We start from the raw sequence: 14,996 nt of genomic DNA on the forward strand, positions 1-14,996 counted from the left end.
TAGCCCCAATATTTAAAGTAAAGAATGATATATTTCACTGTCTGTGGTAGCTTTTATACACTTCAAAATGTTAATGGGAAGTAGTTTCAGGGCTCCGTTATTTATTTATCTGTTTTAAGAAAGAGAAAAGGGCAGTTCCTGATTTTCACAATCCATGTCTCAATGAACAAAAAGTAGTCTTGTTTACTAGGCTCAGATTTATTTCAAGATTCACATTTTTTATGCAACATGCACCTGTTTAGTGGGGGGTCTGTATTTGAAAAGGCCAGCTATTTATTTCCATGCATAGAACTGCCTGTTTTCCTTTTCATGTGTTTGGCCAATAAAACCGGGCTTGCAATAAGAACAACAGTGACAACAACCTATAAAGAAGAGAAAGCTTATTAGAAAGCCTTTTGTTGTTGATAGGTATAAAGTTTCCATCACTTTCAAGTCCCCTCTGGAGGGAAATAGAACAGTATATGTTCAAAGTAAATGATCAAAGGGGTTATTCTGTGTTATCCCACTTTCAGTAACATGGCCCTTTAAAGGGATATTATTTGGATGTCATCCTATTTTACAGTGGCAGGGGAGTTGCTTGTGATAGATAAGAGAGGGTCAGAAATCCTTGCTGATCAAATCACCCAGAGACCGACTAGTAGATCTCAGTCTACCTTCTGCCCAGTCTAGCATAGGCAATCTTTATGAATAGTAACACATTGGAATAGTAAAAAAAAAGGTAAAGGACCCCATGACCGTTAAGTCCAGTCAAAGGCGACTATGGGGTGCAGCACTCATCTCGCTTCAGGCCAAGGGAGCACACGTTGGAAATGCAACAAAATCCTGCAGTCTGCAGTGCTCCTGTCCAGAATTTCAGCCATGCTGACCCAGAATTCCATGCCCATTGAGAGCACACAGTTCCCATGGGACTATCCCCGCCTCCCAGTTAGGTGTTTTCCCCATACTTCTAATGATTTTTTTGTACTTTTGCAAACCTCAGGATTCCCGCCAAGCCTGCTGATGCCCCTTTCTTTTCGTGGGTAGGCTGTTCTGCATACATCAGCAATGGCATGCACAGCCTGAACATCAGAAATAGAGGGAAAAGAAAAGTCAGGCTGCATACATGTCATAAATTTAAAGCTTATTTAGAGCACATTCCCTCCCCTCCCAAAGAATCCTGGGAGCTGAAGTTCTGTGATGGGTAAACTACAGTTCCCATGATTCTTTGGAAGAAGAAGAAAGCTTTAAAGGTGTTTTAAATGTCTGGTGGGTATACAGCTACAGTCTTGAATGGATTCAGCAAATATCCAATTATTTCAGCCCTTGAGCTTTTTTGGGGGGTAGTGTACAAACAGCAGACCAGGTCCCATGTGGACCCCAACAGTGAACTAACGGGGATTAACAGAATGGGGTGGATTCCTACAATCCTCTGATGTGACAGCCATTATGTAAGACTCTACTTGCAATTGAACTCCCATTATTTCTGAAGGGATCTGTCTAGGATAGCTACTGGGATAGCTCATCTGTTCTGTCATACATGCTGCAATGATCACATGGTAAGTAGTCATGTGTATGCAGCCTCAAAGTCCATGCGCATCAGTTAAATGTTCATGACTATATTGCCCTTCAGTGTACAGTTTGAAACCTATTAGCTAGCAGGCTGAGGGATGCACCATCGGGCCATTTTTCTTTATTAGTCATAAGAGCAGTGACAGAATTGTCATTGTCACCACTACCACAATAATCTCTTTTTTGCCTGCAACAGATCAATTTAACCATGAGCTGGTCTCATCTGCTTCCATGGATGTTTTGATCCACCTTTACACCTCACTTTACCAGCACAGGAATTGTTTTTCCATGGTGAGATCCAGTACTGGTGCAGTAAGCATCTGTGCTCTGGAACTGCCCTGGTTGGAGCCAGTCTACTTCAAGATGAGGGACCATGGCTCAGTGGTAGAGCACATGTTTTTCATGCAGAAGGTCCATGGCATCCTCAGTTAAAAGGATCAGGTAGCAGATAATGGGAAACACCTCTGCTTAAGGTCTGAATAGTCAGTGCCAGTCAGAGTAGACATGACTAATCTAGATAGACAAATAGGAAGCTGTCTAGCATCTGTTTATTTCTGACTGGGCAGTCCTTGTGTGTGTGACACTCACACAAACAACCTTACACCCAGCATTCTTTAAATGTTCTCCTAGGGCTTATCCATACTTCCTCTTGTCCCTTGGAGGAAACTACTCTTTAGTGCTCAATCAGAGCAAACAGCAATCAGGTTCTCCACGGATTGCCATTTGTTCCAATTCAAAGCTAAAGAGCAGGTTTACCCTGGGAAAGGAGTGGGGCAAGGAGGAAACCACTTGGAATCATGTTTTCTAGGCACGGTACAAACAGACGTGTGGACAAGCTCCTAATAGATATGAGCAATTTCTGCAAGAGCAGATTCTATGGGGCTGGGATAAAATTTAAATGACCCAACCATGTTGGCAGGGTTGATCGTGTGGGTCTTTGCCGTGAACCTTGCTCTTCCCAGCAAGGATGCTAAATCCATGATAAAGGCGAATATAACTGACCGTGCCTAGCACAATTTGCAAGCCACTTGGGGATTTGTTCCCCCAAGTGACTAGGAGAAGGTTTTAAGCAGGGAGTGGTGCCACCATGCACCTGCTCTGCTGTCAGTCACATTTCTCTGCTTACTGGAAGATCCAAGGTAGCAAGGAGGCTGGGGTGGGAACAATGGCAGGCTGACTCTGCCACAACACCCGAACCGTTACAACTTACCCACCACCGCACCCCTCCCGGTAAGCACCACAATGCGGCTGACCTTGGGAGGGCAGGTTCCTGGCGGTTCCCCTCCCCACCCCCAGATTAAAGGGCACCCACAGAGTTCAAGAAATATGGTTCCCACGCTGCTGTGGCAGTAGCTTGAAGAAACCCATTAATTGGAAGAACACTCACGATTTAAACTTTTAAGCTTATACTTGCTTGATGGTTGGGCACTTTGTCAAAACAACCCATTTCGGATTAAAGAGCGGGAGATTTCTGAGCTCTTGAAAGATTCTGTGAGTGATAGGAAGGGGATGACCTGAACTTACACACCAACTGACATACTGCAGTGTGGATTATACCTAGCAAGTACAGCGCTCCATCAAAGATCTAAGTGGTGGGAGAGTCACTTGGTATACAGATGACACTTTGCCAAAGGGCAGTCTTTTAAAAATGGAACTCGGTAGAGAAAGACTTGGAATTTATAATAAACTGTCCCTTGGATTAGTCTGATTCATTCATCTGCTGGGACTTAAGGGCTTCTTTTGGGTTCTTCTCTTTCCTAGGGCTGCCACACATCCGGGGTCTCCCAGACAAATCTGGGATTCTGCCCTTAAAAACGGCGTTCGGGGGGGGGGGGATTTCCGGAATTGGCAAAATGTGTGAGGAAACCGGGATGTATGGCAATAGGGGTGGAATACATTGCCGGCAGCAGTGGCAGCCCTCACAGTGATGCTGAGGTCGGCTGCATGCTGTCATCCAGAGGCCTGGGCATCCAAGGAAGGACCAGGGCGCCCCCCATGGACTGTCAAGCCTGCGAAGCGAAAAGGCAGTGGTGGTGGTTTGCGGGCAAGAGTGGAGCATGGAGTGCACAGACGCTGCTTCCATGAGGAGGGTGGTGGCTTCACGAGGCTGGAGGAAGCAGGGGACAGGCCAGGTAGATGGGAGGGAGGGATAAATCTTGCTTGCGATATTGGAGGGAGAATTTTGTGAGGTGGAGGGGCAGCAGAGAAGGTGCGTGCAAAGGCAGTGAGGGAACAGGCAGGTTTCAGAGGAGGGGGAAATGCACCTCTGTCTGGGTTTTCAGTTTTGGAAATACGGCAACCCTACTCTTTCCCCCCATAGAGTGCCATTTTTTCAATACATACGTTATTACCAAAATATTGCTGCGAAGCGTCTTCATTAAAACAAGACAATCTAGTTTGGTGTAGTGAGTGGTGAATTAGGATGCTCTAGTTTTCTGGCAACAACACAGTGGTCTATAATATTTCAGAACAGTCTGTTACGTAATGGGCATACCAATGACCCAGACCATGCTGCTAAGAGCTTATGTGATATCAGCAGCTCAAATGGGCTTGAATTCCGTCGATTGTTGGCAATTTCGATCAAGTGTGGTACGTGCAAAATGGCAGGGAGAGGCTCCTCTCATCTGCTTGCTGGCCATGTCAGTGGTCTTCCTGCAGTTAGTCATTCATGGTCAGCAGCTGATCATGAGCTTCATATATGAGGCGATTTCCTATTTTTTCTGGGCTTAAAGGTGGTGCAAATGCTTTGTATGTATAAGATTGCAGGTCCACTCCCTCGCATCACTAGGGAAGGCTAGGGAAGTCTGAAACCCCCAGAGAGCCACTGTCAGTCAGTATGGCTCAACCTGGTGCTCTCCTGATGTTTTAGACTACAACTCCCATTAGCTCCAGCCAGCTTGGCCAGTAGATAGAATGATGAGAGTTAATGAGAACATAAGGAGAGCCTGCTGGATCAGGCCAATGGGCCATGCAGTCCAGCATCCTGTTCTCACAATGTCCACCCAGTTGCCTGTGGGAAACCCTCAAGCAGGATTTGAGCACAAAGGCCCTCTCCCCTCCTGTGGTTTCTAGCAACTGGTATTCAGAAACATTACAGCTTCTGAGCATGGGTCAGCAACATCTGGAGGGTGTAGCAGGTGGGGAAGGTTGGTGTTGATAGCAAAGGTCTGACTCTGGATAAGAGAGCTTTCTATGTTCCATTGTGAGGGAGGTAGCCATAGTATGGTGAAAGTCACTCTCATTCTTTATTGTGAGTAGCTGCACGCATCACAGTTTGTGGCAAGAAGGCAGCCACGATAAGAAGTGGTTTGAATATTTCTCCTTGTGGCAGTAGCTGTCTATGTCCTGGTGTGCACACGAGTTACTAGTACTGGAACCAGAACGTCCATCAAGTAAGTCCCTAGTTGATTATCTGTGTCCCAGTAGCTCTTCTTTCAGAGGGTGCTACCACTAAAGAAGGTAATCTTGATTTCTCAAATGAGTTCTTTTATCTGCATGCCCCATCTTTGTAGCATTAAATTTGGCCCTTGAAAGGCTACTTAAAATAGAACCATTTTCTTTATCCGATTCATTCCCTCCTCAGCTCCCTCTTCCCATGGAACAGAATTGGTTTAGTGTCTCCAGAAGGATTAAAATACTTTGTGCCAGTGCTATTTTTCTAGAAAAAGAGGTGCCGGAACTCACCATGAACACCTCCCTCATTTTCTTAGAATGGCAATGGTACCCACCTGAGGGGTGCCAGAACTGAGTTCTGGCAAGTTGCGGCTGAACAGAAAAGGCTCTACTTTGTGCATGGTTTATTTGTCCATAAAAACTAGGAAGGGTCAACATGCACGACCAAGAAGGCTTTGCAGTGCATCCCAGGACATAGAAAGTGCTTCTTTCAGAGGCTTGTTGAGGCCAGAGTTGTGTTCTTAGCTCTGCCTCTACTCCAGGAATAATGAAGCGGGACTTGCATCACACTTTGCATTTCAGAGTGTGTGAAGATCCTTATTAATACTTGCAGAATTCCTGGAAGGGAGATTTACTGACTAGGATGCAAGAAGCTCATGAATAGATCCACATCTTGATAAGGAAAGGACTTTGTTTGATATTCCCATTCTCTTTCCTAACGCTGCAGGAGGTTTTGTGGGACTGTATTCTACCAAATTGAAATTCTGTCACTTGGCTTTATGCAGTGGACTTTAGATCCAAGTAACCATGCATCTCTCGGCATTTTTCAAACCTATATGCTTCCCCCCACCCCCTTCCTCCTTTCACAAGCATGTGGGTATATATCCCATATATTGAGGCAGTGAACAATAATATAAAATATAAAACATTACACAATTCAACCAAATTTTAAATCAAAATATCAGCATGAAAATGAAGAAAACAATAACAACTACAAAAGAGTCATCAGAATTGAATGCCAGAATGGGGGAATGTTAAGCCAAAGCCCTTTTTAAACAGCAATGTATTTGTGGCCATCAGAAACAGTACAGTGAGGGGGCCTGATCCAGCTTGCCTGGCACAAAGCACTGGCATAATGTGAGTGCCACTACAGACACCCCACCCCACCCCATTGGCCACTGCCAAGTGTGCCTCATGGTGTTGAGAGATCTGCAACAGGGTCTCAAATGATGAAGCCAGTCTCTGAATTTCTGCTCCCATGCTCCCTCAGTGCCACATATCTATTTCATTTTGTTCTTGAAAGTGGTTCTTGCAGCATCTGTGGCAGAACAACCGCAGACGTTCCTGGATGTGATTGATTATCTGGATCCATGCCAGTATGGATTCAGGCCTGAGTTTGGGACTGACTCAGCCTCAGTTACCTTGATAATATAAGTCACCTTTATAATGAGGGGGAGTACTCTAGGCTGTGCAGGTTATTTCGACACGCCAGGCAGAAAATCCTGCAAGTTGCTCTCCCTGGAAGTAAACATACAGTAATAATACATTAAGAATGTCAAGGGCCAGATAGAGAAGATGGAATGGCCACATACAACAATTGAGCCTGTGGCTCCTCGCTCCTGGTTGTACTAGCCTAGTCTTGAAAATCAGGCCATAAAAGTTACTAGCCTGTAGTTCTTTTGTTTTTTACTGGCCTCCTGAGTGTGTTCCCAGTCTGGCAGAGGAGAAGGGGAAATGCTCTTCTGTAGCCAGCTTGGAAACACAGAATACTAGCATCTAGCATAAGCAGCTGGATGGGAACACCAAGAGGACTGGCCAAGGAAAAATGGAGAGGTCTGTGTCTCCTTCACAAGCCTACACATTTGCCTGCATGGAATTCCTGGTTGCAAATGGCTACCGGGCAAGTTGTTAGGTTGTGATAAACAAACCATGGCATCATGATATGTCTGAAATCCCAACTTGTGACTTGCTGAAGAACATTCAAGGCTCTGTAAACTTAACCTTTAATCCACTTAATGGGGGGGAGGGGGGGACCATGCAATGATTTTATATGACTGAGCAGGTTTTCACCTTGACCTCCAGTGTTCAGATTCATCCATCCTATCTACTATGCCGCATTGCCCTGTGATTCCAGTGCACAACAGGATATCATGCAACATGGCGCTGTTTTACATGTGTAATAATATTGCCTCTAATTCATCACTATGAAATACTGGCCACTGTCTATCTAACACAACATTAAGCTGGCTTAAGTTCACTGACTGTGAAGCAATATACATGTTAGCAATAGAGATTGGATTCTAGAGTAATCTTAATTGTTTCCATCCAGCTGTGGATGTGCTTTATGGCAGTATGTTCGGTTCACGCTGTCAGATGCAATGATGCAATGGAGCATGGAGCCACGAGGCAGCGCAAATTCCCTCACTACGAAGGTTTGCTCAGGCACGGACTTTGCTCCTTCAGGTTTTTTATTGTCCAAATACCTGTTAAGTTTTCTCAGGCAAGGGGAAACTATCCTATCTTGTTCAAACGGTAAACTATTTACCATTATCTTTTCCTTTGTAGGTAAAAGCCACTGGACAGGAACTCTTCGAGCAAGTTTGTGACGCACTGAGAATTAAAGATCCTCACTTCTTTGGCATCAGTGTTGTAAAAAGTAAGCATGGAGAGAAATTGTTTCAGAAGTATCCATGGGATTGGATGTAGGTCTGAGACGTTCAGTGTAGTGTGGTCGCTAGTCAGGAGCATCGTGTCAAAGCCCTTTTATCATTGGCCTGTGAACATGTCTATTAGAAAAAGGAGGGGTTTGAGCTTTTAAATTTAGTCTTATAAAGCTATTCTTTCTCTCTCTCTCTCTTTCTCTCTCTCTCTCTTTCTCTCTCTCTCTCTCTTTCTCTGTCTGTCTGTCTGCTGTCTCTATCTCTATCTCTTTCTCTCCCTCTCCATTAGATAGAATTCTAAAATATTGGTTGTATGGTGAGGTTGTATCTAGAAAGTCTGGGACTGGATGTATTCAGTGCTTTCAAAGCCATAATTTGTGAGGAATGTTGTTTTTACTGACATTTGGAGGAGTTTGAACGTGATTAAATTATTCTATAGAGAAGGCTGAAGAAGCATGCCAGTAGGCCAGAGCATTCTTTTGGATAATCCAGGTCACTTTGATACCAGTACTGTATATAATATGACTCACAAGTGGAATCTCTCAGAACTTGGAAAGCCTAATAGATAAAACAAACATTGACTGTATTGATGCTCGCCAGGATCTAATGGGAGAGGAGAAACTGGTCTTGGTTTCCCAGTCCTCCCTACAAGGTTGCCTTAATACGCTAACACTGCTCTCCCAGTGTTGCACAATTGGGGATAAGCACGTTTGGAGACTTGCAGGTGTTGCTCTGAATCAACAACCACTCCTTACACAAAGGATGTTTTCACTATCCACCTTTGCTTAGGGCCATTTCACTCATTAGACAGAGGCAAACCTGCCTTAAAGCTTAGTTTACCCCTAAAATGTACTGGGTGAAGTGATATCAGCAGCAATGCATGGACTGATGCACGTTCACAGTTTTCAAGATGAAATAAAATTCAGCCACCTTTTTCTATCAGAGGTGGTGAGCCTGTGACCTTCCAGATATTGCTGGAAGTCCATCAACTCCAGTCAGCATGGTCAGCGCTGATGTGAGTTGCAGCCTAACATCTGGAGGACCACAGGTTCCTTGTCGTTATACTGAAGGAAACTCATATCGCACCCATATTTAGGCCCCTTGGGTGGTATTCATGGCTAATCCTACTCAAAGTAGACCTATTGAATATGACTAATTGGGTTAATTAATGGGTCTTCTCTGAGTATGACTCCTTGAGCCACATTTAACTAAATAGTTTTCACTAACAGGAGACAAGAGCCACAAGTCCCATTAGATCAGTGGGGCTTTCCTCCCCTCTTCTCCTCTGCAGAGGCCCCTGAACCCCATCCCAGATGGGCTCTGGGGTGTCAGGAGAACCCCTAGAACAGCATGCAGGGGGAGGAGAAGGGAAATCCAGCCCCTATCTTTGTAATCAAGATAATTACCACGAATTGGATGACATAATTTGCATTCACAAATCCTGTGCTGGTGATCATTCCAAGTAGGAATGAACGCGTAGAGGGCAGAATTGGGATCCAGCCCACTGGACCTGCCACTGTCTGCTGTCCTCCGTGGTCCTCATTTGCATATGCATACACTTCAGGGTACAAAGGCTCCCTATATGTCATAGCATCCTACAGAAATCAAGTAAACAGCTCACCAGCGATGATCCTGAATGTTTATGGGTACACCTGCAAAGGCACATCATACACACACATTCAGTAAGTATCATTGATTTCAATGGGACTTTCTCCCAGGTGCGTATAGGATTGTAACCTGAAATACGTAATGTCAGTACTCAAGTCAACCTGGCGATCCTATGCTGCTATCAGCCTTTCTCCCCAGATGCGTGCTGCCCAGCTGTGCTTACTCAGTGGAGCAGAAAATGTGCTCTGTACATTCTCAAAAACACTCTTGTTACTGCTTTCGATTCCAGAGCTGAGCCATTGAGACTGAGTATGAGTGTTTGGGGGCTGAGCCTTGGCACCAATGAAACTTGGCCTTTGCGCTGGCGTGTTTTGCGAGCGACACTTAAACTGGCCAATTTGTGTGCCTATCCAAGTCCTCCCCCCACCCCACGCAAACACCTCCGCTGTAATCAGCTTGAAATTGTTCCCAAATTTCATGTAATCAAAGGAACACACTTTTTTTTAAAAAAAGAGGCAACTTGGAACACATGACAAGGCTCTGTAAACTTAACCTTTAATCCGCTTAACTGGGGGGGGGGCAGACTGGACCCTCTGCTTTTATGTGAGAAAGCTGGAGGGGGTGGGAAGGACTTTTTGTTTTTGTAGCTTAAGGATTACACTGCAGGTTGGCATTTTGACAATATTAACCTCATTAGAGTCGGAATGTATTGCTGCATTCCTGCACATGATGGGAGGACGGCCACAACTGCAGGCTGCGTCTGAGGAGAGAGGAGGTGGAAAGAAAGAAGGGCTGTTTCTTGGCTGAGGGAGGCAGGGAGATCACGCACTGTTGATAAAATCCTAAAGCAGCTTAGCGAGTCATGTAGGTTTGCCACCCCCATCCCCATATACAAATAATTCTTGGTTTCTATGTCCCCTTTCCCAGAAATGCTGCTGAAACAATAATAAAGTGGTGTGCTTTTCAGGGTACAAACAGTCTATAACACTTTGCAAACCACTACGGGCTCATGTGCAAAGTTGCGAAGCATGTGAGGTGGATTTGTGGTCATTCTTCACAAAGGGAAGCCCAGCGCCTAGTGCTGCTGAGGAAGAGAATGCGTACCCAGTCCTCAGGGTTGGCTCTACTCAGGAGTAAGGTCCCTCAGTCTAGACTGGAGCAGCTGAGAAGCAGTAGCTCATTATTGGGGCCTGTGGATATTTGCATTGAACTGTAGGGTGGGTTTTTTGTGTGTTCTTTTAATGCAAATAACATTTTTACTATAACAATCTCAGTGGCTTAGAAGGAGGGCTTAACCCCTTCTTCTCCCTGCTTTGGTTCTGAGGTAAAATTCCTTTCCTGAAGCTGGGGTGAAATTCCCCATAAGGGGGTCCATGTGAGACTTTTCTCCCAATGCAAATTCTGACTTCAGACCAAAAAAAATTCCTCACGAGGTGTGAGCCAGCCGCTTCACCCCACCAGCTAATGCTATTTGCATTTTTTAAAACATACACGTTATTTAAGTCTGGTTTAGCCCTTTGCCTTGGCCATATATCAGTGTGGCTTGGCATATTCCAGTGAACAGCTGGAAGACTGTGAGCCATACTGATTTGCCATATAATACACCTCAACATCTCCTTTGGTTAACCTCTACACCAGGAATTTGGCTTGGAAAAAAGAAAACTGTCTTCAGCTTGGCTTATGTGCGTCTATGTTATTAATTTATGCCACAATTTGATATCCTGCTTTCCTGATCGCTACCTTCCCTTGCTTCCACCCCCTTCCCAAATAATATTGATCATCAAATTTTATGCAAACATATGAATAAATTTGCTTTTCCATATGGTCATAGAATATCTGTAACCACTACTACTCTCAGCCTGCTGTTGGGGTGACTTTTTATTTTATTTATTTATTCAAAACCATTTTTCCTCGCTCTTCATTGCCAAAGCAATCCTGAACGGCATTATATTTAAACCCAATACATAATATACATTAAGACAAAATGGGCAGGGGGGAAAACCACATAGCCAGCAGAAAAACATAGCCATCATTAAATAAAAGCCTGGGCAAATAAATAAGGTTACAGCTGGCGCCAGAACATCACACTATTAATTTCTTGGGAGTTTTCTTGCGGGGAGGGAAGGTTTGTTGATAGAGAACATCAAATGTGTGGTCTCTTCTAGTGAGTTAGGATTGCCTCAAGGCAAGCGGTACTCTGGCTTCCACCATACACACGCGCCTCTCTTCCCCTTTCCCCTATGCAGAACATTTACTTGTCGGCCCCTTCATGTGTTGGAGGCCATAGGCTGGGGTGGGAAACCTTTTCCAGTCTAAGGGCCGCATTTCCTCATGGACAACCTTCCAGGGGCCATATTCCATTAGTGGCCAGGGCCAGAGGGAAAAGTGGGAGGAGCAGTGGATGTTATTTTTTACTCTTGTGCATTTAACCACACAAAAATCACACACACACACATACGTACACGTTTTTCCATCTCGGTCTGGCTTGAGGAGGGACATGCCCTGGGGAAAGTCTCAAGGGCCAGACAGAGAGGTCTAGAGGGCTGCCTTTGAACCCAACCATAAGGCTTCCCAACCCTGCCATAAGCTCTTGCCTACAGAAGCTCATGACACAAAACTAGCACTTTTTGGAGAGGGGTGTGTGGCATTTTGTGTTTATATAGAGAGTTTGCCTGACATTTTAGATCCTTTTTAGAATGTACTCTTCAATTATAGCCTTTTTACTTGCTGTTTTTTTAATTTAAAAAATCAGAATTATAACTGTGAGCTTAAATATATTTTGACCCGATTTATGTTCTCTAACAGGAGGAGCACGGCACCACTAAACTCAGCTAGCCGTATAGTTTAGAGCAGTGCTTCCCAAATGTTTCATTCATAAAAAGTGTGAATATTAATTCTAGCGTGCTGCTACAGGATATGAAGCGTGCCTTGAGAAATTGCCACTCTGTGCCCCAAACCCTACACCCCGGGAGTAAAGAGGCCCCATGTAGGAACAATCCTTTTTTCTCTCTGCCACATAGCAGAGGTTGCTTGTACTCAGGCAACAGAGGCCTGGATGAAGTACCTCCTCAAATTTTTGCCCAGTCGACATGATTTCCAAGATTCTTTTAAAAGAAAGAACAGGTTTCAAATTTAAATGATTTAATTGCGTATTTAATTTTATGCCTATATATAATTACTAACATTAGAAGTGTGTGTCACACTGCTGAAAATGTCACAGTTTCTCCCTGAAGCCTTCTATTTACTATCAGTTCTCCTGTCTCCTTTTCAGACAATGAATATGTATTCATTGACCTGGAGCAGAAGCTTTGCAAATATTTCCCAAAGGAGTGGAAGAAAGAAGCAAGCAAAGTGAGTCCTGCCAGTGTAAATTCCTGACACTGAATTCTTGACATGGTTGTGTGGTGAGGCTCCTCCTGTGGGAAGCTGAAACTACTGGACATTTTTTAGCCCAATGTTGGTTTTGTTGCCCAAACCATTTTTTTATTTTTTATTTTTTGCCTGCTTTCAAATGTATTTTGAGATCTGAGATTCTGATAGCGCAATGCAATGCACATGTACTTGAACGGTGTTCAATGGGGCTTACTCTTGGGTAAGCATGCCTTGGACTACTGCAATGCACTCTATGTGGGGCTACCTTTGAAGGTGACCCAGAAACTACAACTAATCCAGAATGTGGCAGCTAGACTGGTGACTGGGAGCGGCCGCCGAGACCATATATTGAAAGACCTACATTGGCTCTCAGTACATTTCCGAGCACAATTCCAAGTGTTGGTGCTGACCTTTAAAGCCCTAAATGGCCTCGGCCCAGTATACCTGAAGGAGTGCCTCCACCCCCATTGTTCAGCACTGAGGTCCAGCTCTGAGGGCCTTCTGGCGGTTCCCTCCCTGCAAGAAGTGAGGGTACAGGGAACCAGGTAGAGGGCCTTCTCGGTAGTGGTGCCCACCCTGTGGAATGCCCTCCCAGCAGATGTCAAGGAAATAAGCAACTATCTGACTTTTAGAAGACATCTGAAGGCAGCCCTGTTTAGGGAAGTTCTTAATGTTTGATGTTTTATCATGTTTTTAATATTTTGCTGGGAGCTGCCCAGAGTGGCTGGGAAAACCCAGTCAGATGAGCGGGGTATAAATAATAATAAGTAGTAGTAGTAGTAGTTTATAAATCAAGGAGGAAGTCTGTGGCTCAGTTGTACAAGGTCCCTTCATGGTAGTCACAACCATACTCTTTCCATGATTATACAATAATAATAATAATTAGGGATGCATTGCAATGATTGGTACAGATCCTCATGTATTACAGTGGTACCTTGCAAGACGAATGCCTCGCAAGACAAAAAACTCGCTAGACGAAAGGGTTTTTTGTTTTTTGAGCTGCTTCGCAAGACGATTTTCCCTATGGGCTTGCTTCGCAAGACGGAAACGTCTTGCAAGTTTGTTTCCTTTTTCTTAACACCGTTAATACAGTTGCGACTTGACTTCGAGGAGCAACTCATAGCACACGGTGTGGTAGCCTTTTTTGAGGTTTTTAAAGACTTTGGTGATTTTTGAAGCTTTTCCAAAACTTTCCCGACACCGTGCTTCGCAAGACGGAAAAAATCGCAAGACGACAAAACTCGCGGAACGAATTAATTCCGTCTTGCGAGGCACCACTGTACCTTTCAGCTAGATCTACTGGTTTTTGTGCAAGTACATGGGCAAATGATTTGGAGTTCTTCACTGTCTTCTTTTGGAGTTACTTAAGTTGTGCTTTCCTTGAAGCTGCTGTGCTCTGAGTTGGAACAGGGGATGTCCAAGCCCTAAGGCCCTGTCTGGATTAGCAGAGGCTTGGACATGTAAAGCTAAAGCATGTTTTAGTGTTGTGTGTGCATGTGCTTAGGGACATTGTCTAATCCCTCCTTTCTCTACCATCTTTTTTTTGAAGGCAACAGAGAAGTTCAGCCCTCCTTTGGTTGCTTTCTTCAGAGTACAGTACTATGTTGAAAATGGGCGGGTTATAAGGTAAAGTTGCCCAGTTCTTTGAGAATTGTACATGTTTCTCTTTTTGTACCCTTTCTGCTTACTGCCACTCTATAGTAGCTCTTGGGAAAGGGTTTTGGTATAATATCAGTTGATCCACTTGTCTGAAATTGTGTGTGATAGCTAATATCTTTTCCACACAGGTTTGGGGGACCATCAGATCTTGGGCAGAACTGTATTACTTGTTCATTCATTGATCCTGGATCACTGAACTCTTTATTTCCTCAGCCTCCCTTTCGCTGTTTTTTAAAACTTCTAAATTAAAACAAAAACCATGTAATTACGAGCCCTCCTCAAAGTATATATCCAGGCTACAGTCCTGGAAAAGCAGCTTGGTTTTGTGATAGTCTCTTTGTCCTCCTTTATAACACACCTGTCAACATGTCATTCAAACCTTAGTCAGCACAAGATGAATATTTCTGCCTCCCTTCATTAAAAGCAGCCCATTTTGTGCTTCGGAGGGAGCAGGGCTGACTCAAGACATTTTGCTGCCTGAGGCAGAACAACAAATGCTCTGCCCTGCTGAAGTTAAAGTATTCTGTGGGCATTCAAGTTATTCTGACAGCCCTTTGAACAGAAAACGTTATGATGCATACTGCGTTTTATGTCTTAAGGAGTTTTGAGCTATGCCTTAAGAGGACAATTGTGCCCTGAAAGGTGGTTTATAAATCATTTAATAAATAACATCAAGTAAAATCCCACAAGTGGCTCTCCAAAACACCCCTGGCAGTCAATGTACAATAATGAGCCTTTTAGGACCCCCAAAACCAG

General features: G+C 44.3%; 1 protein-coding gene across 2 annotated transcripts in view; it reads left to right on the plus strand.

Moving 5' to 3' along the window:
- Positions 1–14,996, plus strand: part of FRMD1 (FERM domain containing 1) — a 55,163-nt gene that overhangs the window by 24,472 nt on the left and 15,695 nt on the right. For both annotated transcript variants that reach the window (XM_028723923.2, XM_028723922.2), the window contains exons 3-5: positions 7,507–7,597; positions 12,481–12,560; positions 14,131–14,207. In XM_028723923.2, coding sequence (XP_028579756.2) covers positions 7,507–7,597; positions 12,481–12,560; positions 14,131–14,207 — 248 coding nt within the window. The remainder of the gene's footprint in view (positions 1–7,506; positions 7,598–12,480; positions 12,561–14,130; positions 14,208–14,996) is intronic.

Source organism: Podarcis muralis, chromosome 3 (assembly GCF_964188315.1).
Source record: "Podarcis muralis chromosome 3, rPodMur119.hap1.1, whole genome shotgun sequence".
In the NCBI taxonomy this organism is placed as follows: Eukaryota; Metazoa; Chordata; class Lepidosauria; order Squamata; family Lacertidae; genus Podarcis; species Podarcis muralis.